Below are 26,673 nucleotides of genomic sequence, written 5' to 3' on the forward strand. Positions count from 1 at the left end.
ATTAGTATGATATCAGCATCAATGGGCAATGAGGAGATGACTAAATCAAATGTATCATCCTCTAAATTGACATTGGGCCCAAATCATCATTCATAATAAATCATCAATTACTTGTATGTCTCACTGTCTCGTAGAAGGGAGCATCATTACCAATTCAAACAAAAATGGAAGAAAAAGAGAAACGGTTAGGAGAAGAGGGGAAAGGTGGGTAACAATGATTTCTGAAAGTGTTCCATCCAATTAAATTCAGTATAAAAATAACATATAGAAAGAAAACATATCTAAATTTCATGTAGCTACCTACTTAATGTACTGAGAAAGCCACTTGAAACCATCTCCATAACCCATTTTACGAACAATGCTACACATGAATACCTCAAGGGGACGAACATTTGAGTCTCCCAAGTTGACCTTACCCTTGCCTGTGGTGAAATTGGTCAGACCAAGGTGATAACGCAACTCATCTTCCGACGCAGCATATGGTATATCAATCTTGTTGCCCAAGATGAGGAATGGAACATTAGCCAAGGCTTCATCAGAGAGGAGAGCATCCAACTCCTTTTTTGACTCAGCAAATCTTTCCTTGTCATAAGCATCCACCAGGTAAACAACTGCATCCACCTACAAACAAATTGTATATTAGTTTAGATATGCTCTGGAAAAAAAGAAAAAGTGAAACACTCTGGTAATCATGCTCTCCTTCATATCATGGTAATACTAGAGCCTCCAAAAACTTGCAGGATTCTATTGTGAATGAGTTCAAACGAAAACAAGCCAAGGGAAGAAGATCCAGAGTGCGTATATATTACTGAAGACTGAAGCAAAGAGGGAATTCTGCTTCTTCTTTTTTTACAATATTCCTACACTGTAATCTTGATAATGTTACTCCAGTAACGGAGAGTACAAATATATAATGTGTGGTGATGTACTGTCAAAACACCTTTTTCAAAATTAAAGGTGCTATCAGCGAACTCCCAATCCCTATTCTTTGCCCCTTATGAATCAGATAATCACAAGAATCATTATCTGGGATTATAGAGGTACATTCAAAAAAGACTACAACAAGACACTCTTGCAATCATATAGATCCTCAGGTGGAATAGCAAAGAAGAAAAGTAACCTACCGGATGCATATAACCACTAAATATTCAAATCCCAATTCATGCAACAAACTTTACCATATTTAATCATACTTGAACAATGGCTAATGTGCTTTAGAATTTATCACCTAATGTTCAATTCGAAAAGAGCTACATTTACAAATAATGAAATCTGTTCTCCACATCATGAATAAATACTTCTAACAAAATCAAATAGCATCAAATAGCAACTTAAAACTGCAAGAGAAGTGTATAGTTTTTGTCTAAAAAAAGAATATAATCACATGGGATTTGCAGGGAAAGAAATGTACCTTGGCGTAGTAATCTTTCCAAACTCTTCGAGCAATCTGATGGCCTCCCAAATCAAAAGCCTTAAACTTGATTTTGCCAATACTCAATTCCTCTGATGTGGGATACTGTGTTGGCTGATGCTGAACTAATCTCTGCCAAATCCCATTACCAACATCCATTAAAACTCAACTTTGAATCACCTTGCAATTGAAGGACGCGATTAAACCCCATTAAAGGACTAATCTCTACCAAATCCCATCAATGGTAGAACAAGTTTCATAGCCTTAATTATCTCTAATTAAGAGTTTATTAGCATTCAAATCATTGTTAAATTGGAAAAAAATAGAACTTTATTAGAAAAACCAAAAATATTAACACAAATCTAATTCCCAAAATTGTGAAGTGCTTTGATTTAAGCAACATTCATTCAGCAACCATAGAACAATAAATCTAATACAGATATAGTTGAAGTGAAGTGTGACAAAACCTCATCTTTGAGCATGTGAAGCAACGTCGTTTTGCCGGCATTATCAAGTCCTAAAAACAAGATCTTGGCCTCTTTTTGCCATAAGCCAAGAGAAGCAAGGATCCCATAGAACCAATCGAAGAAAAACATGATCTAATTCCTTCACTAAAGATAATTAACCCCCAAAAGAAAAATTCCCAAAACAAAATGGAATCTTCTTATTAAAAATCGGTCAAAGGAAAAAAAAAGTAGAGAGAGAAAGAGTGAAATGTTTGGTGAGACGGTCACAGTGAGTGTTTTGTGGGTATAGAGAACATTAGAGGGTGCGTTGGTTTTGACTGGCTGAGTTGTTGGGAAGGTGCTTTGAGTTAGATATGATAATTGAAAGCATTGTATGATATAAATATAATTTAAAATTTTAATAATAATTTTATATCAATATATAAATTATAATACAAAATTTTTTATAAAATTTAATATAACTATATAAAAAAAATTTTAATAAAAAAATTCGATATAAATAAATTATTTAATTTTTTAGATCAAAATAAAATATATCTTGATTATCTTAAAATTTAAAAATAAATTTAAAATTATTTTAATAAATAATTACTTTTATGATTCAAACTCAAATTTTTTTATTAAAAAAATAAATATTAATTAATTAAATTAATTATTTATTAATATAAATATATAATTTTTTTTTTGCAAAAAAAATTAGTATTTTTACAAAAGAAAAGTAGATGATAGGTGGAATTCATATTTACATAACTTTCAATTTATTTTTTAATCACTAAATTAAAAGATTTTTTAATCACTAAATTAAAAGAAAAAAATCATATATATATATTTTAATATTTTAGGCAGCGAATCTTCAAATCTACCTTGAATGCTTGAATGACAGGAAAGAGGAAAATTTGATTAAAAAAAATCTAAATTTCTCATATTAAATAACATTTTAATTTCATACTTTTATTAAAATTTAATTAAGGTTGGGCCCAACTAGGTTGCTTTGGGTTTCACTTTTAGCAACCAGATGGGCAGAAGGGCTACGTGGAAATCCAAAATATTGGACACACGTGCCATGCATGCACCCAAAAATGGACCTATAATTTAGTAGTCCTTCTCTAGAAAAGGATGAGCCTTTTTTTAATGGCTCTATTTGAAGATAAAGATAATCCTAGAATTTGATCTGATTTTTCCATTTTTATACTGTTGTTTTCTTCGGGGAATCATCATCTTATACTTTTCTTTCTGGGGGTTAAGAATATAAGCATCCCATATAAAAAATGAACCAAGGGCCAAAGCCCCTTATCCTTATCTTACCCACACTAAGAGAATATTGTTTTGTCATGACATATATTAACGGTAATAATGGTTTAGATCGTATTGAATTTGATTTAATTTTTTAGATAATATATAATATTATAAAAATTTAAAATTTAATTTAAATTTAAATTAATTTTTTAAAAATAAATTTGCTTATAATAAAATTTTATCAGTTTAATTTAATTTATTAATTTTTAATTTTTAAAATTTTTAAATATTATTTTAATAAAAATTTTAATATATGTAAATAGATTTATATAAAAATATTTCTTTTTATTTTATAAAAATTTAAAATATATTTAAAAATTAATAAATATATATAATTTAATTTAATTTTTTATATTTCAATTCAAAATTCAATCTAAATTTAATATATACATTTAATATTTAAATTTGATTTGAATCAAATAAAAAATAATTTATTCAAATTAAATTAAATATTATAATTTTAAATTATTTTTTAAGTTTTTAAATTTTTTTCTCACTCGTACGGACACACATGTTACTACTGTTTCATGACAATGTCCAAGATTTCTGTGCCACATGGTTAGTCCCGTCAACACCATAGACTTAATTTGCCTTCCATGTTACCATTTTAGGAGGAAAAAATTAATTTGTATATTGATTGGGAGTTGAGTCTCCTTAAGGAGGATCTGTATGTTTGTGTAGCACTATCCAACGAAAAGCTATAACTTGAGGTGATAATGATTTAATTAGGATAAAATTTAATTTGATTTTTTTAAATATTATATGATATTATAAAAATTTAAATTTTAAATCGAATCAAATTTTTATTAAATTTGAATTAAATTAAATTAAATTTATTGATTTTTAATTTTTAATTTTTAATTTTTATATATTATTTTAATATATATAAACAAATTTTAATATAAGATTATTATTTTTATTTTATAAAAATTTAAAATATATATAACAAATTTTAAAAATATAATTTAATTTAATTTGTTTTCTTTTTAATTTTTTGATTCTAAATTTAATTTAAATCTAATATACATTTTTAATATCTAAATTTAATTTAAACCAAATAAAAAAATTTCGATTCAAATTAGTTAGAATACTATGATTTCAAATTTTCAAATTTCTCGGTATTTTTTCATACCATAGGTACGACTAGATATACATGACATAGGATACTACAAAACAAAACCAGGGGAATCAATGCAAAAACCGGACAAGACATAGACGCAGCATTAAACAACGAGTCAAACCACTGTCTTGCAAAACCAGCAACTCAAGGATTCAACCAACCAAAGCCAACAAATTCCACAGTTTTTTTTTCCCTCCCAAACATCTGATCCCCCTATAAATATATTTACAAGTACTATCAACGTCGTCCAAAGAACCAAGGTTTCAACTGTTCATTTCCAAACTCCTACTGCCTGATAAAAAACAAGAATCAATGGCTGATGTTGTAGGAAAAAACCGCAAAATCCTGGTGGCCGTCGATGAAGGAGAGGAGAGCATGTACGCTCTCTCATGGTGCCTGAAGAACGTGGTTTCTCCAAATTCCAAAGATACCCTTATCCTCCTTTACGCTAAACCTCCACGTGCCGTGTACTCTGCGCTAGATGGCACAGGTAGGAGACCACAAATTCAAGGTATTTTATGTGAAATTTACAGGCTTTTTGGTAGCAGGAAGAAATGAGCTGATCCAGTGGTGTTTCTGTAATTTCGTCCTCGTTTCAGGGTATTTGTTTTCTGCTGATATATTAGCCACCATGGACAAGTACAGCAACGATGTGGCGATTTGTGTCATGGACAAGGCCAAGAAGATGTGCAAAGAGCTAGCTGATGAGGTGAGTTCTAATAATTGTAATAATCTTGTTTTCGAAGCTCAAAATTGTCTTTTGAGATGAGAATGTTGAATTGACGTGCATGCCCTTTCCGGGGTTAGGTTAAGGTGGAGGTGAGAGTAGAGAGCGGTGATCCAAGGGACGTGATTTGCCAGGTGGCTGAGAAGATCGATGCTGACGTGTTAGTTATGGGAAGCCACGGCTATGGCTTGATCAAGAGGTGGTTCCTCCCTTTCAATTTCCATTTGTTTTTAACTTTTTTTTAATAGCCAGGCTATGACTTTTTGTTAGCTTTTTAGGGACATAGTAAAACATAAGGTAAAAGATTTAGGTAATTTTGTAAGAACAATGTGATATAAGGAGATTAGTCCTTATAAATGGTTATTAAAATTGTGTTAAAATATTAATATAAAAATAAAAATTTAACATTATCAACATTCGAACTTTGTAAGGTATTAATTAAATCTGACTCGATCCATTAATAGACATGAGATTTTAAATTTTTTTAATTGACAGTTAAAAAAAAAACATACCCATGATTGTTAGTAACAAGTTTGATGATTGGCAGGGCTTTCTTGGGGAGTGTGAGCAATCACTGTGCACAACAAGTAAAGTGTCCAGTGCTGATTGTTAAGAAGCCCAAATGTTCTTCTTCTGGAACCAACTGATTGGGATACATTTCTATGTCCAAATTTCACTTCTTGCGCCATTGTATATGTTTCTGTTGTATGCTTCAGTTGTTCTTGTTGTATCCTCATCTCTTTTGTCTTTGGTCCTTTCTTATTTTTCTCAATCAAGTTTTATGTATTTTTTGTGCATGTAACAAGTATTAAGTTTCCTTCTTCATTTTACTTCATGTTTTTCCTTAATTATTATCATTTTATATCAATTATTAATTAAAATATATTTCTATTTTAATCAAGATTTTTTAGATTTGACCAATTCAACAATGAAACTAATGAAACTGGGAGTTTCTAATTTAAAATCCTTATTATCTCAATCTTCCACTAGTCAATGACTTAAAGAGTGGTTAGAGAGATTCAAGTTTGTTATTCAAAGACCAGAAAATATCCTATATCTCTATTTCAATATTTTTTCATTCCTCATTTCAAGGAATTTAAAATTAAATGCTTCATTTCATTAAAAAAAATAAAAATTCAAAGACTTAATGTCAACATAAGTTGTTCAAGAGAGCCAAATGGCTCCATCCTGCATTTGACTCAAAATATTTGCATATGAATTAAACACTCAATTTTGCTCAGCTTGGTAATTTTTTTGGGCTCTGTTTTCACAGGATTACTCAAGATTTTTCTCAAACTCCTATAATCTCTCTGTCAGTTCAACTCTAGCAGATATTTTGCATGCAGTCTCTCTATCACTTCATTAATTGCATTTCCTCACTTGAAGGTTTATAGAAGAGGCTGTTTCTTTTTCATTTCTGTTACTAACATCTCAAAAAATGTAATTTCTTTTCTCATTATAATACTTCCGACGAACTGTTACAAGTTTGAATTGAATTTTCTATTCTCTTTATCAATTTTTGATGCTTCCGTTCAAATCTAGGATTATCTAAGTTAAATGCCAGCCCATTATCTGCAGTTCGTTTCATTTTCTTAAACTGACTCTTCACACTTGAGATTTCAATAAAGAGATTTCTAATCTCTTGAAAAGATAGAATGACACACTACATAAGAATATTACAACATCCATAATACATATGATCCAGAAAAATCTGCATGTCAATTTTATATGAAAAACCGCATAGATACTCATGTAAAAGGTAAATCCCATGTCAAAGAGGAGATTGTTTTATTTGCAGTATTTTGCAATTTGAAATATTTTTCATTTTTTGCATAAAAAAACGTGTTAATGTCTCGTGATTATTATCTCTTTCCTTAAAATTGACTTATCATAATGTGTAGCGTTAATATTTTTATATTTCAATGATCCTCATTTCATGTGTGATATATAATTGAAATATTTTTTTTATTTTTTTTTGGAACGTTAACGTGATATTTTTTTTTATTCAATCTCAAATCATTTTTGTCACGAAAATTAACTATTTTATTTACATATTTCAAAACGTTTGACATGATCGAACAATCCAAAATTTATTCTAATATCACCTATCACGATTGCCTAAAATTTAAACTTAACTATGTGCGATTTTATGCTAGAAACTACCATTCGTATATCTAAGTAAGCCTTTAACTAACTTAATTCCGTGCATTAACTGATTGTGTCGTACACTTGTGCTAGAATTCAACCTTCTTAGAGTGAGAAAGCTAGAAAAGGAAAGACTAAGCCAAGAGTAATATATTTACTTGATGGTGTATTTACACTTGCTCTTGGAACACAATCAATCCCTGTATGTTCTCTTGCTGTCCCCTCTTTATCCTCTTTTGTCTCTATATGTCTCTCTATGTATTTACAAATAAGGGAGAGGCTCTCTCATTTATACTTGAACCCCATTGGTTCTTATGGCTTAGATGAATCCAAGTGTATGACCATTAAAGGCCTTCTGGAGAGTTCTAAAGTGCTGAGGCCCTTGCAAGGTTGGCTAAGGCCTTTTCTAGAGACTTGTCGATTTCATGCAGTCTGCTGAGCCCTTGGGAGTAGAAGGGTCTGGGCACTATAGTACTTCTGTCCATTTGCACATTTGGCCTTTCAAGAGGGTTACATGCCCGTCCCTTTGGCATGGGTCTGGCTTATCTAGAGCTTTCTCAAGTCCTATGCCCGTACCATTCTTTTGGGACTGTCTAGAAGCTTTGCTCGACTAATCAATTCTTTATTTATTAAAAAATTGATTAATTTAATTATCAATTTTATAAATTAAAAATCGATCAATTTAATTAATTTAATTAATTAAAAAAATCAACTATAATTAAAATAAAATAAATCAAATTGAATGATCTTTTTGTATTGATTTAAGTCAGTTAAATAAGTTTGAATTGATTTTTGCTCATTTTTATTAACCTTTCCTCATTTTTGATAAGTTAAAAACTGAAAATTAATTTTTTAAAAAATGGTAAAATTAGCACTATGCTTTTCTTAACAGTTTTTAAAATTTTCATTTCTTTTTTTTATAAATACATTTCACCATGGGAGCCAATAATAAAAATGTGTGTCCATTACACATATTTGTAATTTTCCGTACTTAAAATTTTTGGTGAGTGAGTGAGAGCGGATGGGCGTCTTCTAAATGTCAATTATGTTTTCAACTTTTATTTTAGTTAAAATAATAAAAAAAATTAATTTTAATTTTAAATATTTTTTAATCTTTAATTTTTACTCAAAATTTTAATTTTTATTTAAATAAATATTTAACATTTTAATTTATACTTAAATAGAATTTTAATGTAAATTATTTTTTATTTAAATATAATCAAAATATAAAAATTTATTTAAATACAATAAAAAATAAAAAATATGGAGTCTAATTTTGTCACGTGTCACTTGCTTGGTATTTTGGGATCCCACAAAAGGTTTAACCTCTGAATTCTTGGGCCACCTGTTTTAGGTCCCAAACTATAGGGTTCAAAGGGGATACAGGCCCTAGTCTTCATACAAGCCTTCAAAGGCCCAAATTTTGAAAGATTTTCATTCAACCACACTAGCTCAGTTTAGAAAGAAAGAAATAATATTTTCGAAAATAAAAAAATAAAAAAAGAATTTTTGAGATTGAAACAAAAAATTCAACATTCTACGGATCATGTTCAACCTTAAACTTAATTGTTTTAAAGAACCATATCATAATTCATAGTTTTAATCAAACATAAAGATGCATCAAATTTTCATTTAATTCCTAAATGGTGTTTAATGTTCTTCTAATACCCACAGTTACCTTGATCCTACAGCACCCTGAGCCGGATTTGCGAAACCAGCGGCATTACCCCCAGAATAATTCTCCAGCCAGCTTGTTCCCCTGTCATTTTAGTAATTACATCCACTTCATAAACTAATCTTCAATTCTCCTTCTTAAATGGTTTTTTTTCTTTTTCACCTCTTATAACTTGATGGCAGGGTATTTGTGGCTATTTAACAGTGAAGTTGCGCATGCTGACCAAACAAACCAAAGATAGTACTATGTTGTATTCATGATGTGAATAATACAAGAAATCGATTTCGGGTATTGAAGCAACTTCAAGATTGCTACTTCCTTTAAATTCATCAGCATTAAATTTAGCAAGATCACTGAGTTCATTTCTAAATGGAACTGAACTGCCATTTGTTGCCATTCAAACAAAGGTACATGTCAAATTAAGTTAGAACTTTGGTTTTTTTTTTTTAAGTGACAATCTGAACATGAAGGTAAATGCATAAGCGAAATGACGAGAAAAATTTACTGGTGTTTTTGTTCTATTTCAGATTGTACCAACATTATTTGTTACCCTATCAACGATTCCACATCTAGCACAGATTTCCTTTTTCATATTACAATGATAAGGACCAAAAGGTAGCAATATTTTCCAACACTTCCTTTTCTTCCAACTGGTTTGGTATGTCGGTGAACCGTGATACTGGGATGTTATACGGAGAGGCAGTTGCTTCAAAAAGCTATGGTTAAAATAAATGAAAGCTTGTTTCAAGAAGCCTTGAATCGGACGAATTGTGTACTCTTCACTAGGCAAAGGATGGAATGGGGCTCAAGAGAGCCTATTTCTTACCACTGTTGCTATGGATTGAAGGGGTGTTATAACTGTTGGATTTCCAGCTGAAGCGGTTGTCGATCATTTTGCAGCATTAGATTTTAATGGCGGGTATTTTCACTTGGCTACTGCAGACGGGGATGTGATTGTGCAAACAAGACTTCCAAATACTGAGATAATAGTAAATAATAGCACAGTTTCAGTTCATTCATTGAAACTTGATGGTGGTCAGATACGTAGTATAGGTAATGTTTCATGTGTGTCTGCTAATGGGAAATTAGGATCCTTTAATAATAGAATCATGGGAGTTAAACACACATTTTAATGTTCCACCATTGAGATTGTTGGAGTTCAACCATTAAGTCACTCTGCATCAATGGAAGACCTTAATTTTTTGAATTTCAAAATAGCATCCAAGCCAAATATTTTGCTAATTGAGTCAATCAACATCTACAACTTGATTTTCAGGTATATGTGTTTAGCTTGTCCCAGGCATGGATTGATAAGCCTCGTCCAAAGGAACATCAAGCTATCATTAATGCTTCTTGTGTTCATGTTTATATCCATATATATTGAAATATATAGATGTTAGAACTTTATGATTGTCAGAAATTCTCACACTGGAACGTGTGGCATACCTAACTACTTTTCATGGCAACAAATGAACAGAGTTCTTATTGAGGTCGTTTTGTCTGATCTGTATTTTGGTGTAGGACAACTTTGATGACCATTCCTTTACTTCATAAAAGGAAAGCAGCCTAAAAGAGGTTTTATGTAGGGATGTAAATGATACATTAGTATTCGTAAATTATTCGAATTTGATTTGAAAAAAATTTGAATTCAACTCGATTATTATCGAGTCGAGCTCGAGTAGCTCGATTTATCGATTGAGTCAAATTCGAGTATTCTTATATCTGACTCAAGTAATTCGCGAACTTAATCGAGCTTTTATATTTAAATATATTTTTATTATTTTAATTAATAAAATATTTCGAGTTCGAATTTGAACATAAATAATCGAACTTTTATCGAGTATACGAATCGAGCTTAATTTTACATATTAATTGAGTTTAATCGAACGAGCTCGAATAGCTCGAATTCGATCACGAATCGAACTCGAGCTTGAAAAATAAAACTCGATCGAATTCGAGCTGAATATCGAGCCTCGAGTTGTTAGTCGAGCTCGAACTTCTCCCTGTATCGGTTCGACTCAGCTCGATTACCCCCTAGTTCTATGGAAGGATTTCTCAAAAGGTGATTTAGGTGTCAGGCAGGCAGATCAATCAAGGGGTAGGGTGTCTGCTGAGAATATCCTCAAAAAGGAAACGGACAAGCATGAAGCAGTCTGTAAGAGTAAGCGAGTTCCTTCATTAGAAGGAGTGCTTGATGATGCAGAAGATGATGGTGAGATTCGATACCTTGAGAAGGTCAACACAATCAGAGTAACTGCTGATTATGGTGTAGAACACACAGAATATGAGGAAGAAAACAGCGGAAAATATCTAACATAGTGACTTGGAATGTTGATGGCCTATATAAGTTAGATGTTGGAGATTATGGTTCATGAAGAACGGGCAAGGAGGCTAAGAAGTCGAGATCAGGAAGAACCTCTGAAGATACTGATTATGTGGAAGAGAACGAAGATCCAGTTTCTGATGTTGAACCAGCAAATAGGAGAAAGAAAGCTAAAAAGGAGGTTATTGTTTGTCTGGGGTACTGTAATAAGGAAATGACTGTTACTACACGTCAGCGTGCACTGCGAGCTGGCAGAGATATCTCTTCCAGTTTTGGTATCGGTCCAATTGAGTTCCCACAAGGATTGCCTCCTGTTCGACCTAAAAGTACGCATTGTTGTTCTTAATGCCTTTTCCATTCCTGCCATTATCAAACATAACGTCCGTTTAACATTTTGAAAAACGTCTCTTATTTAAATCCTTGGATGATCTGACCACAGAGCAAAAAAAGAAACCCTCTGAAGAAACCCTCTGAAATGGAGCAGCAACTGAAGAAAGCTGAGACTGCGCTCAAAGACGCAGGATGCAGTTGCTGAAGAAAGCTGAGACTGCTCGAAGACGCAGGATGCAGTTGGAAAAAGCAGTTAGGGAGTTTGAGGTGTACACCATAATTCCCTACATTCTTTTTCTTATATCTTTAAGAGTTGGGGTGAAATAGAGAATGTGATTAACTAATAGCTCTCCTTCTAGAAATTTCTGCAAGTTAGGGGAGTTACGAAGATAACATTGATGTTAACTGTTAAAAGAATGTAGGATTAATCTTCTTGCCAAGATTCAAGTAGGAAGAAGAGAAAGATAAAAAAAAAAAAGCAGCATGAGAAAAATGAAATGATACAGGTAAAGATCATGCACAAATAGCCTTCTATTCAAATCTAGTCTATCAAATCATATCTTTTATCGATGTATCTTGATTTTTTGTGCAGGAAAAGGCTACAAATTCCTTATACGTGCTTCAGAAGCCGGATTATGGGGCCTTCAGGAACAATGAGGTGGGGCCTTCAGAAACAGTTGTAACATTCCCCAATGAGGTGGGGTTACCAAGTGTATTTGACCCTAAACGTTGCAGTTACCCTCCTCCTAGAGATAAATGCCCATCCATACAAGTATAGAGATTCGGAATCAAAGCTTCCCCTCTAGCCTTAATATTACAAGGCAATACATGAAAAGATGTCTCCCCTTACTTCTTGTTAGTGAAGTGCACTTGCTCATATAGCCTGAATAAGCTTGTTGGTGAAGTGCACTTGTTCATATAGCTCTCAATGCTGATATATGGAGTATAGGATGGAGCATAGGAGAGAAGTTACATTTGCTGAAAGCAAGACATATATATATATATATATCCATTATATCTACCCCAAATTATACTATTGGTTATATCTACCCAAAATTATACTATGGGTTAAGCATTCAAGATACAATGTAGATTCAAGATATGCATATAGTCAAACATATAATGTGAGATTAATTCAAAACATGTGGTAATATTTTAAAATCAGTTGTAGAATCTAAAATTTTCACTAATAATATAAAAAATAATAATTATTAAGCATTCTTTCAATAATAATAATAATGATAGTAATAATTGTTAAGCAGAAAAAATAAAAAGCAAACAACTGTAATAGAAGATTACTCATTCTATAAATAGCCATCGCGCCTCAACCCGTGAATTGTTGTATCCATAACCTTTATGCAAGCACCTCAAGGAGACCAAGCTCTTGATATAACTAGCAAGAGAAAACTCCTCTTTCATATGGTCGAGCTTCTTGATTCTGGCCAATTTGATTTCTTTTATTGTTTTCGTTTCCAAATTACACCTGAAGACCCCCCTATAGGACGAAACCAGTAATAGCTCCTTCCTTTGGATGTTTATAAGACCTATATCGTACTGATCGAAGGCATCTTCATGTAATATCGGAAAACGCTTGAGTCAAGGCTGATCCCAAATGTTTTAGTCCAATGATTCCAACTATCAGAGTCAATATTCAAAACCCATACGTGGATCAAATCAGTGCACACAGACCAAAATGATAACCGCCCATCCATGTCTAACAGATGCATCTTGCTATGCTGACGTCTTGAGAAACATTGGTTGCCTGGATAAGGCAATGTGCTGAATTCTTCAGTGTCCATGTTGAATACCATGATCGAGTTTTGACAAGATGGGATATCAATTTCATTTTCATAGCAATACTTCACCATCCAATGAAGGGTTTTATCGAGTTGAGAGCAGTAAAACCTCATCTTGCTTCTGCGATGAACGAGTTATCAATAGTATTGATCCTAGTCGCACATGCTCCCATCAGTTGGCCTTGTGAGTTAAGCACCCCAACTCCTACTCCTGCTATCTTCTCAGACCTATTCAATGCAGCATCAAAATTCACCTTCTAACTTCCACCGTTGGGTGGTTGCCATCAAGGAGGCTCTTGTTTCAGTTCCCTCTCTCCTAAGCTTGGTTGTATTCATGGATGTAGTGTCTGATGAAATTTGCATTATGACTTGCTGTGCCTATATCCTCTCCATGCAAAGTTTTGTTTCTACTAGTCCAGGTTGGCCAGCATCTCACGGTTAGTTGCTGTAGTTGTTCAATTGTTAGCTGTAATATCTTTCTTTTCAGTCATATCTGTTCTTCATCTAGTTCATCCCATTGAGTATCCCAAGGAAAATTTAGACACTGCCATACCTCTTCCACCACTTCGCAAATTTTGAGGGCGTGACATAGTGTTTTTCTTTCTCCATCTTTCACAAACCTCCTCAGCTTGGATTCCCCGTTGTGCCTGTGCAACCATGGTTGGTAACATGTCATGACATGCTCTCCATAGGAACACTTTGATTTTGTTTGGAACACGTGCTGTCCATAATTTCTTCCAAAGCTCTTGTTTCTGCTCCCCCATGCGTGCCCAGACTTGATGCTCTTCGTGACTTAACATTCTATACTCGTTTTTCATTGAGAGTGCGAATAGTTCAGGGGAATCCACAAATTTTCCCTGAAAATTTTGATTATAGATATTTGATTCTTCACGTCAATCCAATTACAAGAAAAAATGTCAAATTTTTAATAGTACTCAAAATCTTAGAATTAAAAACTCGCATTTTCTTGTAATATTTTAAAATTTTAAGGGAAAAAATTACTTTAGTTCTAAATTTGATCTAAATAAAAAATTATGACGTAATTGTTATCTTTTTTAAAAGTATATCTAAAAATGATTGAAACTCAGTTGTAGATTTTTATTAATTTAAATTTTTTTATATTGTAATTAAACCGTTTAGCGTTTAAGGCATTTGTAATTAAAAAAATTTTATTTTCAAATTTTATATTGCAATTGTAATTAAAATATTTTATAAAAGGATCATTTAACGTGTTTTTATACAAAAATGTTTTAAATAATTTTTTTATATAAAAAAATATTTAAGGTATTTTTGAACAAAAATACCTTAAATAATCATTTAAAAAATTTTATAAAAATATCATTTAAGATATTTCTAAATAAAAATGCTTTAAATGATCATTTTATAAACAAATAAAAGGATCAATTAAGGCATGCAAAGTGTCAAATGCCTTAATTGATCTTGTTTTAACAATTTTTGTTATCAATTAAGGAGTGAAACACTTCAATTGATAATATTTTATAAATAAAAACAACAATCAATTAAAATATTTATTTATTTTGTTGCTAAAAGTATTATTTATCGTTTAGGCATTTATTATTAATAAAATAAAACAAAAAATTACTATCATATATATTAAAAAAATTATGATATTTATACAAAAATTAATATACATGAATTTTTTCAAATTAAATTAATAAATTTAAATATGAGATGTCTTGAAAATATAAAAAATTTCAAATATTACGCATTCTTGAAGATTATATATATTTTTTTAAAATTTAAGATTTTATGAATTAAACACCCTTTAAATATTCTCTTTTGTTATTATAGTGTCACACAAGGACATCTTAAAAAAGGAAGAAATTAATTAAGAACAAAAGAAATAAAGAACAAGGAAGGAGAGGCACTTGCAAAGAAGAAATTAAGATCAAGAGATGAAGAAGAAAGACCTATTACGAGAGTGGAGTTAGGACTCTTAATTGATTGGCCGGACCGCTTGTGTTTTTGTTGGTGGAGGAATAAGAGCTATTTGCATATGGGAGTAGCTGTAAATAGCTAGGGTACATATAAAGATTGGATTTTTAATTTTACTTGATTTAATATATTAATGAGTTTTGATCCACTTGATATAGGCCCATATCAGTAGGACATATTAAAAAAAAACACTCACAAGAAAAATATGAGTAAGATCCTTGGATTGGACCTCGATTTTTTTACGGGCTCAAAATCCATCAAATATGATTAATATTTTACTTGGATTTTTTAATATAATTTTATTATTTTAGCTTTTATGGTACTGAAGTATTGTTGTTTCTAAATTAATTTAAAAAATTTTATTTACCTACTAATTGTAATATATCTATTAATAGATCATTACAACTAATATATGTAAAAAATTTGAAATTATAAATTATGTAAATTCAATCATTTAATCATATCATATTATTAACGAACTTTATCAATAAACAATTTTCACTAATATATCTAACTTAAAAATGTCATGTTAATTCATGATTTTCATTCCGGAAGAGGTTTGAATCGTGGAGACTCAACACATGTTTTAGAATAATCAAATTCGTCCCTCCATTTTAACCACAATTTTCTTAGTGGATTCAAATGCAAAACATTCTGGAATAATCGTCCTACATGATACTCAAAACAGCAATTTCTCATTTCTTAGTAAATTTAACTTTCATGAATAATAAATTCTCGGCATTTGTCCAATGATAAGAGTAAAATATTTTTCTGGAGTAACACTATTATTAACCATGATTAAAATACATATTCTAAAGCCTAAGAAAGTTGCATGGCTTACAGCAATTCATCATCCCGTGAACTCAAAATAAATTAAGTACGATGAACACATTTCTTTGTACCATAAAAGCAGAATTCAAACAATTCAAAGTTTGATTAACACTTTTTTTTTTTTTTTGGTTTCAATTTTCAAACATAGCTAGAAAAAAAGGCTGTTGTCGTTGGTAATTACAAGTATTATTGTATTTGATTCTGTTGTATACTTCAGTTGTTGTTGTTGTATTCTCATCTCCTTTGTCTTTGATTTCTCTCACTCAAGTTTTATGTGTTCTTTGTGCATATAATAAGTATTAAGTTTCCTTCTTCATTTTACTTCATGTTTTTTTTTTTTTAATTATTATCATTTTATATCAATTATTAATTAAAATATATTTCTATTTTAAACAAGATTTGTTAGATTTGGCCAATTCAACAATGAAACTGGGGGTTTCTAATTTAAAATCGTTATTATCTCAATCTTCCACTAGCCAATGACTTAAAAGTGGTTAGAGAGATTCAAGTTTGTTATTCAAATACTAGAAAATATCCTATATCTCTATTTCAATATTCTTTTCATCCTCGTTTCAAGGAATTTAAAATTAAATGCTTCATGTCATTAAACAAAAAAATCAAAGACTTAATGCCAATTGTTCTAAAGCCAAATGGCTCCATCCTACATTTGAGTCAAAATATTTGCATATGAATTAAACACTCAATTCTGCTCAGCTTGGCAATTATTTTGGATTTTGTTTTCACTAGATTGCTCAAGATTTTAATCAAACTCCTATTATCTCTCTTTCAGTTCAACTCTTGCAGATATTTTGCATTCACTTTCTCTATCACTTCATTGATTGCATTTGCTCACTTAAAGGTTAATACGAGAGGCTTTCTTTTTCATTTCTGTTACTAAAATCTCAAAAAATGTAATTTCTTTTCTCATAGTCAACTTTTTATGGTGATGAACTATGTCTGCTAGCTCTTTCTGAATGGGAAATGAAAATGAACTTTGTCTGCTGCTTTAATTTCAATTTCTCTTGTGCTTCTGTTGGCAAGTTTTGCATTTCATTTTCACAAGTTTTTTTTGAATTTTGACAAAGAGTCCTATCACAGTAGGAGTATGCATTATGGCTCAAGCAATGAGAAAAACGATATTCAATAATTAGAGGCAACTACTCAATTCAAATATACTATTTTAAAAAAAAAGTGTTATCATTTTCCTTGATTCTCATATCTCCAATATTTTTGAATTTCAAATATTCTGCCCTGCTGAATATTTCATCATTGTCCTGAATGCTCTTTTCATGGCTATGGAGATGGTGATTCCCTGGAAACAACCATACACTAAATTAGTAGACATATGAATAGATGATCATTTGAGACAAACTGGAAAAAAAAATGTCAGAAGTAAATACTACTAGTAAAACTTACTGAACTTCGTTGTTTGAAGGTTGCCATGATTTTTTATCTTGTTTCAATGACTGAAACTACCAGACACAGAGTTGAAGTTACCAGGCACAGGAAGTAAGCCGTGAAGTCCAAGCTCAATATGCAGAGGCGTTGCCCCAGAATAATTCTCCGGCCGGCTTATTCCCTTGTCATTTTAGTAATTACATCCACTTCATAAACTAATCTTCATTTCTTCCTTCTTAAATGGTTTTTTTTTTTTTTTAAATATTTTTCTCAGCTAAATGTACTTACTCCATCTTAACTTGATGGCAGGGTATTTGTGGCTATTTAACAGTGAAGTTGAGCATGCTGACAAAACAAACTAAAGACAGTATTATGTTGGATTCATATGAAGAATACAAGAAATCGATTTCGGGTATTGAAGCAACTTCAAGATTGCTACTTCCTTTAAACTCATCAGCATTAAATTTAGCAAGGTCACTGAGTTCATTTCTAAATGGAACTGAACTACCATTTGTTGCTATTCAAACAAAGGTACATGTCAAATTAAGTTAGAAGTTTGTTTTTTTTTTAGTAACAATCTGAACATGAAGGTAAATGCATAAGCGAAATGACTTGAAAATTTTATCAGTGTTTTTGTTCTATTTCAGATTGCACCAACATTGTTTGTTGCCCTTTCAACGATTCCACATCTAGCACAGATTTCCTACACTGGATTGAATGGCTTAATGTTTTCATATTATAATGATAAGGACCAAAAGGTAGCTATATTTTCCAACACTTCCTTTTCTTTAAACTGGTATAGTATGCCAGTGAACCGTGATACTGGGATGTTATATGGAGAGGCAGTTGCTTCAAAAGCTATGGTCAGAATAAATGCAAGCTTGTTTCAGGAAGCCTTGAATCGGACGAATGGGTACTCTTCACTAGGCAAAGGATGGAATGGGGCTCAAGAAAGCCTATTTTTTACCACTGTTGCTATGGATGGAAGGGGTGTTATATCTGTTGGATTTCCAGCTGAAGTGGTTGTTGATCATTTTGCAGCATTAGATTTTAATGGCGGGTATTTTCACTTGGCTACAGCTGACGGGGATGTGATTGTGCAAACAAGGCTTCCAAATACTGAGATAATAGTAAAAAATAGCACAGTTTCTGTTCATTCATTGAAACTTGATGGTGGCCAGATACGTAGTCTAGGTAACTTTTCATGTGTGTCTGCTAATGGGAAATTAGGATCCTTTAATGGTAGAATCATGGGAGTGAAGTACACATTTTATTGCTCCACCATTGGGATTGCTGGAGTTCAAACAGTAAGTCACTCTGCATCAATGGAAGATCTTTTTTTAATTTCGAAATAATATACAAGCTAAATATTTTGCTAATTGAGCTAATCAACACATACAACATGATTTTCAGGTATATGTGTTAGCTTATCCCAGGCATAGATTGATAAGCCTCATCCAAAAGAACAGCAAGCTATCGTTAATGCTTCTTGTGCTCATGTTTATATCCATAGTTATAGCGCTTGGCATCTTCATTTTCTTTTCTATTAGAGCTGCCAGAAGAGAAATGTTCTTATGTGCTGCTTTTGTAAAGCAAATGAATGCAACTCAACAAGCAGAGAGAAAAAGCATGTTCAAAACTCAAACCTATTTGAGGGCAAACCATGATATTCGATCGTCCTTGGCAGCAATCACAACTTTGCTAGAACTTTGTCATGATGATGCCAATCCTCACTCTGAGTTAGCTGCAAATTTGGCTCAGATAAAGACTTGCACAAAGGATCTCCTAGGTGAGTTTGATACCTCCTTTTGTCGCTATCTGTTACTTTCCATTGCTGTCCAAACAAATAATCTAGGAAGTAGGAACTCCTAAATACATTTCTTTGTGCTTGTTTTCATAAAATCATTCAGGCATATTAAATTCAGTTCTGAAGATGAGTAAAATTGAAGCTGGGAAAATGGATCTTGAAGAAGAAGAATTCAACTTGGCTCAACTCCTCGAGGATGTTGTGGATATGTTCTATCCTTTAGGTATAAAAAAAGGAGTAGATGTTGTGCTTGATCCATGTGATGGTTCCATTTGTAAATTACCTATGGTGAGAGGTGATAGAGTCAAGCTCAAACAAATTTTGTGTAACTTACTCAGCAATGCTATCAAGTATACATCAGAAGGTCATGTCTCAGTTCGGGCAGGGGTCAAGAAAAGAAGCTTTGAAAAACAAATTATTGCTTCTAATGGTAATGTAGTGTTGAAGTGCCTATCACAGATGCTCTGCAAGAAAGAAGACTTTGAGGATGTAAATGCCCTTCATAGAGCTGAACAAAATCTCAACAAAATGGAGTTTGAATTCGAGGTCGACGATACAGGCAAGGGAATTCCTAAAGACAAGCAAGCATCTATTTATGAAGAATTCTTTCAGGTTAAGGAAACAGCTCTTGGTGAAGGTCGAGGTCTTGAAGAAGAAGGTTGTGGTCTGGGACTTGGCATTGTCCAATCTATTGTAAGTGGATTTAGTGTCCAAAACACTTGAAACCTGTTATTATAAAAGTTACTCATTCTTTAATATTCAGTAATAACAAGAGTAACCACATACAGGCTAGCCAAGGTTTATGATTTTGTTAGATTATGTTATTGTTGTCAGATCGAAGAGGACTTGAAAGATTTGTTGCTTTTATTTGCAGGTGCGCCTGATGGATGGAGAAATAGGAATTGTAGAGAAAGAGGCTGGTGAAAGAGGCACTTGTTTCAGGTTCCGTGTTCTGCTAACCGCATGTCAACCTGAGTCGGCTGAACCTTCAGAAGACTCTCTGAATGGATTTCATCCACATTTTTCATTCATTAGGAACGCTGGGACTAGATCAGAGGGATCGCATTCCCATGTGATTCTCTGCATAACTGGGGAGGAAAGGAAGAGAGTATTAAAGAGATACATAGAGAACTTGAACATAAAAGTGACATTAGTAAAGCAAGGGAAAAGTCTTCATCAAGAGCTTGAAAAGATAAAGAGCAAGTTGGATTTTCCTTACTGCAATCCTTCAGGAAAACCTGAGCTGAGTTTAGCTGACCACCTCGCAAAATCTGCATCAACCAATTCAGATTCAGGAGCAATTGATCCACCTTTCGTTATCAAAGAAGGAAGTGACAGTATTTTGCCACAATATACAAAGAACAACTCTAGAAGTTCTTCAACATTCACAGTTGTAGTAATTGATTCCAGTGCTGGTATTTTCTCTGAATTGTGCTTGGCTGTGGCTAACTTCAGGACAGACATTCCTGATACCTTGTGTAAGGTTGTTTGGTTAGATAATCCGGTCACGCGTACTCTACCAAGGGATGAAGAAGAGGTTAGGCTAATTCCTCCATGTGATCACCTCATATATAAACCATTCCATGGATCACGCTTAACTCAAGTGCTACATTTGCTTCCCGAACGCAAAGGAACATCTGCTTGCAACTTCCCAAAGTTAATAAACGGGACGATAGAACAGGAAGTACTCCTGCATTCCACGAACACCAATCCTTCAAATGTGCAGAACTGCTTGGGGACTGAGTCCGGGACTTCATCTCGTAACCCCTTAGAGCAGAGAGTGATACACAAAAATAATGGGACAAGAACTGAGAAGCCCTTAAATGAGAGGAAGATTCTGGTAGTTGAAGACAATAAGCTATTGCGGAAGTTGACAGTTACTAGTCTTGAAAAACTTGGAGCAAAGGTTGAAGTGTGCATAAATGGGAAGGAGGCCTTTGATGAAGTCTGCGGGATTTTAAAAGAGAAAAAGGAAGGAAACTTAAATGCTCTCCATTATGATTATATCATCATGGACTGCGAGGTACTGTTTTTTACTAACTTAAAAGAAATTCCCATTTTAAAGCAGACATTGGATTGTGAAATTGTAAGAACATGTCACTGTTTTGTTTTGTTTTGGGTTTTGGCAGATGCCGGTGATGGATGGATATGAAGCAACGAGACTGATAAGACTGGAGGAGAAACAATATAATGTTCATATTCCAGTCATTGCATTGACAGCTCATGCCATGCCTGAGGAAGCGAAGAAGACTATTGGTGCTGGAATGGATTTCCATTTGACTAAACCATTGCAAGTCGACAAGTTGCTGGAGGTTATCCACACTTTAGATAATAAATGAAAAATAAAAAAGGATATTTAAAGTTCTACAAAGTATGATCCCTTTCTTTCTTGATTTTGGTTGGAGCAATTAGCATCGAATTCATGCATTAACAGACTTTATTTGGGAGTTAATTTTCAAAGAAGTTCTTGCTGTTAATTTCATTATTTCTATCTTTTCACTATGTTTTTTTTTTTTGGGTTGTTTGATTTTCTGATATTATTTTTTAGGATAAATTTTAAAAAGTTAAGAAAATTTGCTTCCTAAGACTTAAAAATTGACATTCAACTATCCCAAAATTTTTTTTTCCTGTTATAAAAGCTTGCTTAACAGTTCGATCTTGGGAAATTTTTTCTTTTTTTTTTGACTAAAAATAAATTTAATTAAAAATATGTACTAAACCTTAAATCAAAGTAAACCATAAGGGATTGATAACCCAAAAAATTGGGCAATTTTTTCTCTTTTTTTTTTTTTTAATAAAAATAAATTTAATTAAAAACATGTACTAAACCTTAGATCAAAGTAAACCAAAGGGATTGATAACCCAAAAAATCCAACCAAGAAAGGCAGAGAGCAGATGCCATGCATAAGAGTAAAACTAAAAGCCCCCAAATAAAAATCGAGGTTGCCGTCGTAAATAAAATCAAAAATCGGAAGGGAGAGGAAAGCGATGCGATAAATTAAAGAAAGAAAAAGGGAAAAAGGAAAATTATGTCTAAGCTTGAAATGTTGTGAGAATGGCTTATTTTATTTTCTTGGGTTCATGCTTCGTTATATAACTTACATTTTTCATTCATGGATAAAAATCACAAGAACAATAAGATTGGGGCTGGCATTTTGTTCCTATTTTATTTCTAGTAAATGAATTAAAGAAAAGACTGAAGCAAGATGCAATTGACACCATTGGAATGAAACAAGATGCAATTGAGAACTTGAATTGTTCAAATATTGGAAAAATCTACTGATCATATGACACCATTGGAACTTGAATTGTTCAAACTATTGGAAAAATCTACTGATCATAGAAAACATCTGCCTCTTTGTTCAGACAGTTAAAACCATTTTAAAACGCATCAGTCAGAAGCATGCAATTCCTTTTTCCTCTAACACGAAACTCGTACACGACTACAAATTTAAAAAAAATGAAAAATTTTTAAGAGCACTTGTGGCGCTTTTATCTCCAAACCAAATTGTCAGCAAAATATTGCAGTGCTCTTGCCTTACAGCTCATCCTGCATGCAAAGGACAATAATTGATCAATAAACATGCAACTGATAAATTTGATTAGCAAAGTCAGACAGGACAATAACTACTTACGTGAACATCTTTCTCAGGTTCTTCCTTTATCTCAGCACTGTCTTTGCTTGCGTCTGATTTGGTGTCAGAATCAGACTCATTTCCTTCAGCATCATCAGTATCATCATCATCATCATCCTCAACCTACAAAGTCGGGTGACACAATGAAAACCAGAACAACAGCAAACAGAGCAATCATATTCTTAGGAACGCATGTTGTATGCTTACATCAGAATCAACTGGATCGTCCTTTGAATCCTGAAGATCATTTCATTAGTTAGAAAAGGAGATGTAATACGTGCAAATAAGACAGATATAAGTCGCTTCTAGTCAAGAAAATACCTCCTCCTCTTTCTTTTTCTCTGCCTCCTCAAATGCTTCCTTCTCAGCCTGAAAAAGCCAATAGCATCAGCCACAAATGACAAAAAGAACCACGGAAAAAAAATTACAATTCAAAATACAGAGATACGCATACATCCTTCTGCTTGCCCCATGTTTCTTCAGCTAGTTTCTTGGCATACTCTATATCATCAGCAACTAAGATGTTATCAAACATTGTTCCAGATTTCACCTGACAAAACACAAACATTTATCTTGTTATAGTTCTAAAATGGCATGGAATGATAATAGCATAGAAGCAGAGGAAAAAGTGGCAAAAGAATACCTGCCACAATTCAATACCAACATACTTCAAGTTGGGGAAAACATAGAGATCAGGATCATCCTTGAAATCTGTGGGCCATAGAAAAACACAGGAATAAATAACCAAAAATTTTGTTGTTAACAATAAAAAGAAAAAGGCACTACAGAAAAGAGCTAGCAATAAACCTGGGTTGTCAATCATTGGTGCCTTCCACTTGCCCTTGTAATTGGGGTTCTTGATTTTCTGCAGATAGAGGAAGAATTATTACACAGTACTAACTCAAAAATAATATTAAATGTTGATATTAGATAAGGATTTCACAAACCTTTGGCTTCCAGGGACCCTTGTACTCAGGGTTGGGAATTGTTGAGGGTGTCCATTCACCATCTTCTTCATCATCCCAATCTTCAGGCTGGTGTCAATGATTTTAATCATTAATCTTAATTTTAAACAAGGCAAACTAATTCATAATTCCAGAAAGAGTTAAATGACTACCTTCTTAGCATCAGGATCAGGAATCTCTTTGGGAATGTCATCATAACCCTATAGTAATCAAAACACTACAGGTTACCTTGCCTATGCATTCTTAGGCAGTATATAAAATGTAGCATAAGAGAACAGAGGAAGGGGAAAAAATGAAAAGCTTATTACCTCTGGTTTCTTGTCTTCAGGATCAGGGATGTACTCCTTCTCATCCCAATCTTCAGGCTGCCCATCATGCAAAGTACTAATTTGTACTCAAAATCCATGTGAGAAAAAATAAACCAAAAAGAAATCAATTGAGATTGGGTATGACCGATTACCTTTTTGGCTTCAGGATCCTTAATCTTCTTCGGTGGGAGAAGATCCCAATCAGTGTACAAGCTACCAGTTTGTTTCTCAACATTATCAACAAGAATGCTGTAGGTAGCATCAGGACGGAGAATGAATGTATAAACATGAGTGAGTTGGTCAGTCTCACAAGGAACTTCCTGTTTGATCAAGTGGTTTGTCCCATTGTAGGTAAGAATAGCATGTACCTTCTTGGTACTGTAGCCACAGATATCAGGCCCAAACATGATGCTGGAACCAACCAACATAACAAAAAATAAGAAAATCTAAAACAATAATATCTATTCGAGATAGAATAGGTCAGATCGCAGGGCATAAAACAACCTGTATAGGGTTTCACCACCAAATTTCTTCTGGTCAATGTCACCACTGAGCAACTTCATGTAGCCACCACCACAGTCAAGCTTCTGCTCATGCTTGACAGAAAATTGGAAGACTAGAATCTTGTCCTTGTTGTTAACTTCTGGGAACTCAGCTGAAATAGCATAGAACCTGTAGTCTTCACTAGTTTGAATACCTGTACAAAATGCAAGGCCATTAGTAAATAACTTGAAACAGAGGAGTTAAAAGGTAGCTTTATCAAAACCAAGCTATGAGTAATTCCATAAACTTACCTTTGTCATTAGGATCTCCATTCCATTTTCCAGAAGTGTAATTCCATTCCCCAGCCATGTTCTCATCTTTCTTCCAGTCAGATTTTACCCACCGACTTTCCCATCCATCTTCAGTTTCACAACAATAGAAAAAGCAAAATCAGCCAAAAAAAAAAGTGCAATTATGCTGTTAACAGTGAAACGTAAAAAAAAAGTACAATAAAGCGAAAGCAGCTTCCTTTTCAGAAGTTCTACTTTATCAGTTAAAAAGAATACAGAATCTTAGGAATGTAACCAGGCATGGCACGCTAAATAGGTATACTTTCTGGCTTTCTGCTTGACTCTGATATTTGTCTATTCTGCTAAAAAGGACATTGCTAAAAACTAAGGCTCAGTTTGGTTTGAAAAAATATTTTTTGTTTTTATTTTCTAGAAAAATTTTTATTTTTTACTTTCTAAAAAATGTATTTTGTAAACAAAAATAAAAATTATTTTCTAAAAATGCAAAAATAAGGAAATAAATAAAATATTTAATGATATCTAATTATATACATTTATTAATTAATGACATTAAAAAGTGTTCGAATATGGTAACTTGCAAAACATAAGAAAAAAAAGTAATGTACATCCTTTGTTTTTTCAATTGAAAACATCTTTTTTATTTTCATATTTCAACCCATTATTATTTTCGTTTTCAATTACCAAACATGTTTTCACTCATATTTTTCATTTTTCAAGGAAATGAAAACAAAAAATTGCTCTATTTTTTAAAACCAAATACTACCTAATGTTTTCATTCCCTTAATCTTTGTTCTTACAGAAACAAACACTCGCCTCGAAATTATCAATAAAATAAACAATAAATAATAACACATTAATCATCATTCCATTTTATTATCCTCTACAGTTGTAGATAAATTGAAACTCTAGCGACTAAGCATTCACTGTCGTTTCTTATCGTAATTAAACTAAATGTGTAACACTAATTTTATTTTTAAAAATTCCAGACCAGAGATACGAAATCTGATTATCTGCAGATCTACTCGAATTAATTGCATTTTTAAACGTAAGTAAGCATTTGAGTAAAGAAACAAATAGAAAAAAACGGGATCGACAAATTAACACATAAAAATCACCGATCCGTTCAAATTGGATCAAATGTAAAGCTTAAACCTCTACAAAACAGATTCAAACGAAAAAAACAAGCCGATCTAAACGTTCAGATACAACGCACAGATTTAGTAATAGAAAGCGGAGGGAAATGAGTGACGAAGAGTTTACCTTCGAAGCGTTCTTCAAAGAAAACTTCACCGTAGGCAATGGCGACGAGAGAGATTAGGATTAGAGAGACAAAATTAGGGTTTCGTTTGAGAATTGCCATTGCTAAACTCATCGAAGGGAGAAAAAATGGAGATGCAGGCTGAGAGGGAGTGACGGGGTCCCCTTATATAGTCGTTGAATTTACAGGTTTTTACCGTCCAGTTAAAAATGAAAGAATTATTCTCCATTAAATCTCACGTGGGCCAATAGGTTCGCGACATGTCATTCATGAGTGTCATGGATTGACGTGGCGAAAAACTAGTGGGAATTAATTTCACATGACACGTAGGAGAATTTTGTCTTGTTTGGCTAGGAGTTTAAAGCGTTACGTATCAGACTTTCAGTTTCGTTGGAACAGTGTTACACGAGGCAAGTATCTAGCAGTCCAAT

At 32.7% G+C, this 26,673-nt stretch overlaps 3 protein-coding genes, 1 non-coding gene and 2 pseudogenes across 5 annotated transcripts; 3 read left to right on the plus strand and 3 right to left on the minus strand.

The window, feature by feature from the left end:
• Nucleotides 1-86: 86 nt before the first annotated feature.
• SAR1B (secretion-associated RAS 1B) lies at nt 87-2,216 on the minus strand. Its single transcript, XM_022863781.2, has 3 exons — nt 1,879-2,216; nt 1,412-1,543; nt 87-621 (listed from the first exon to the last, which is right to left on the minus strand). Exons 1-3 carry the CDS (start codon nt 2,005-2,007, stop codon nt 301-303), a joined length of 582 nt encoding a protein of 193 aa, XP_022719516.1. The 5' UTR covers nt 2,008-2,216; the 3' UTR covers nt 87-300.
• On the minus strand, nt 912-1,033 carry LOC149518297 (small nucleolar RNA snoR83). The gene has a single exon (XR_016343866.1). It is a non-coding gene; the product is annotated as a small nucleolar RNA snoR83 (small nucleolar RNA).
• Nucleotides 2,217-4,349: 2,133 nt separating the features above from the next.
• On the plus strand, nt 4,350-5,851 carry LOC111277960 (universal stress protein PHOS32-like). Of its 2 annotated transcripts, none has more exons than XM_022864404.2 (4): nt 4,350-4,784; nt 4,894-5,003; nt 5,102-5,220; nt 5,569-5,851. In XM_022864404.2, exons 1-4 carry the CDS (start codon nt 4,607-4,609, stop codon nt 5,666-5,668), a joined length of 507 nt encoding a protein of 168 aa, XP_022720139.1. In that variant the 5' UTR covers nt 4,350-4,606; the 3' UTR covers nt 5,669-5,851. The 2 variants fall into 2 exon arrangements, with proteins under 2 accessions (XP_022720139.1, XP_089620364.1); XM_089764238.1 differs by having other exon boundaries at nt 4,400-4,805.
• Nucleotides 5,852-9,328: 3,477 nt separating this feature from the next.
• LOC149518298 (uncharacterized) lies at nt 9,329-12,300 on the plus strand (annotated as a pseudogene).
• A 5,822-nt stretch (nt 12,301-18,122) lies between these two features.
• Nucleotides 18,123-21,642, plus strand: LOC111277369 (histidine kinase CKI1-like; annotated as a pseudogene).
• Nucleotides 21,643-22,509: 867 nt separating this feature from the next.
• On the minus strand, nt 22,510-26,380 carry CRT1A (calreticulin 1a). Its single transcript, XM_022863790.2, has 14 exons — nt 26,245-26,380; nt 24,985-25,092; nt 24,695-24,887; nt 24,343-24,601; nt 24,191-24,247; nt 24,035-24,082; nt 23,865-23,951; nt 23,725-23,782; nt 23,561-23,628; nt 23,372-23,467; nt 23,239-23,286; nt 23,125-23,154; nt 22,918-23,040; nt 22,510-22,832 (listed from the first exon to the last, which is right to left on the minus strand). Exons 1-14 carry the CDS (start codon nt 26,354-26,356, stop codon nt 22,821-22,823), a joined length of 1,299 nt encoding a protein of 432 aa, XP_022719525.2. The 5' UTR covers nt 26,357-26,380; the 3' UTR covers nt 22,510-22,820.
• Between the last annotated feature and the right edge of the window lie 293 nt (nt 26,381-26,673).

This window comes from Durio zibethinus, chromosome 7 (genome assembly GCF_047325235.1).
Source record: "Durio zibethinus cultivar Kanyao isolate XHJ-2024 chromosome 7, ASM4732523v1, whole genome shotgun sequence".
Classification (NCBI taxonomy): domain Eukaryota; kingdom Viridiplantae; phylum Streptophyta; class Magnoliopsida; order Malvales; family Malvaceae; genus Durio; species Durio zibethinus.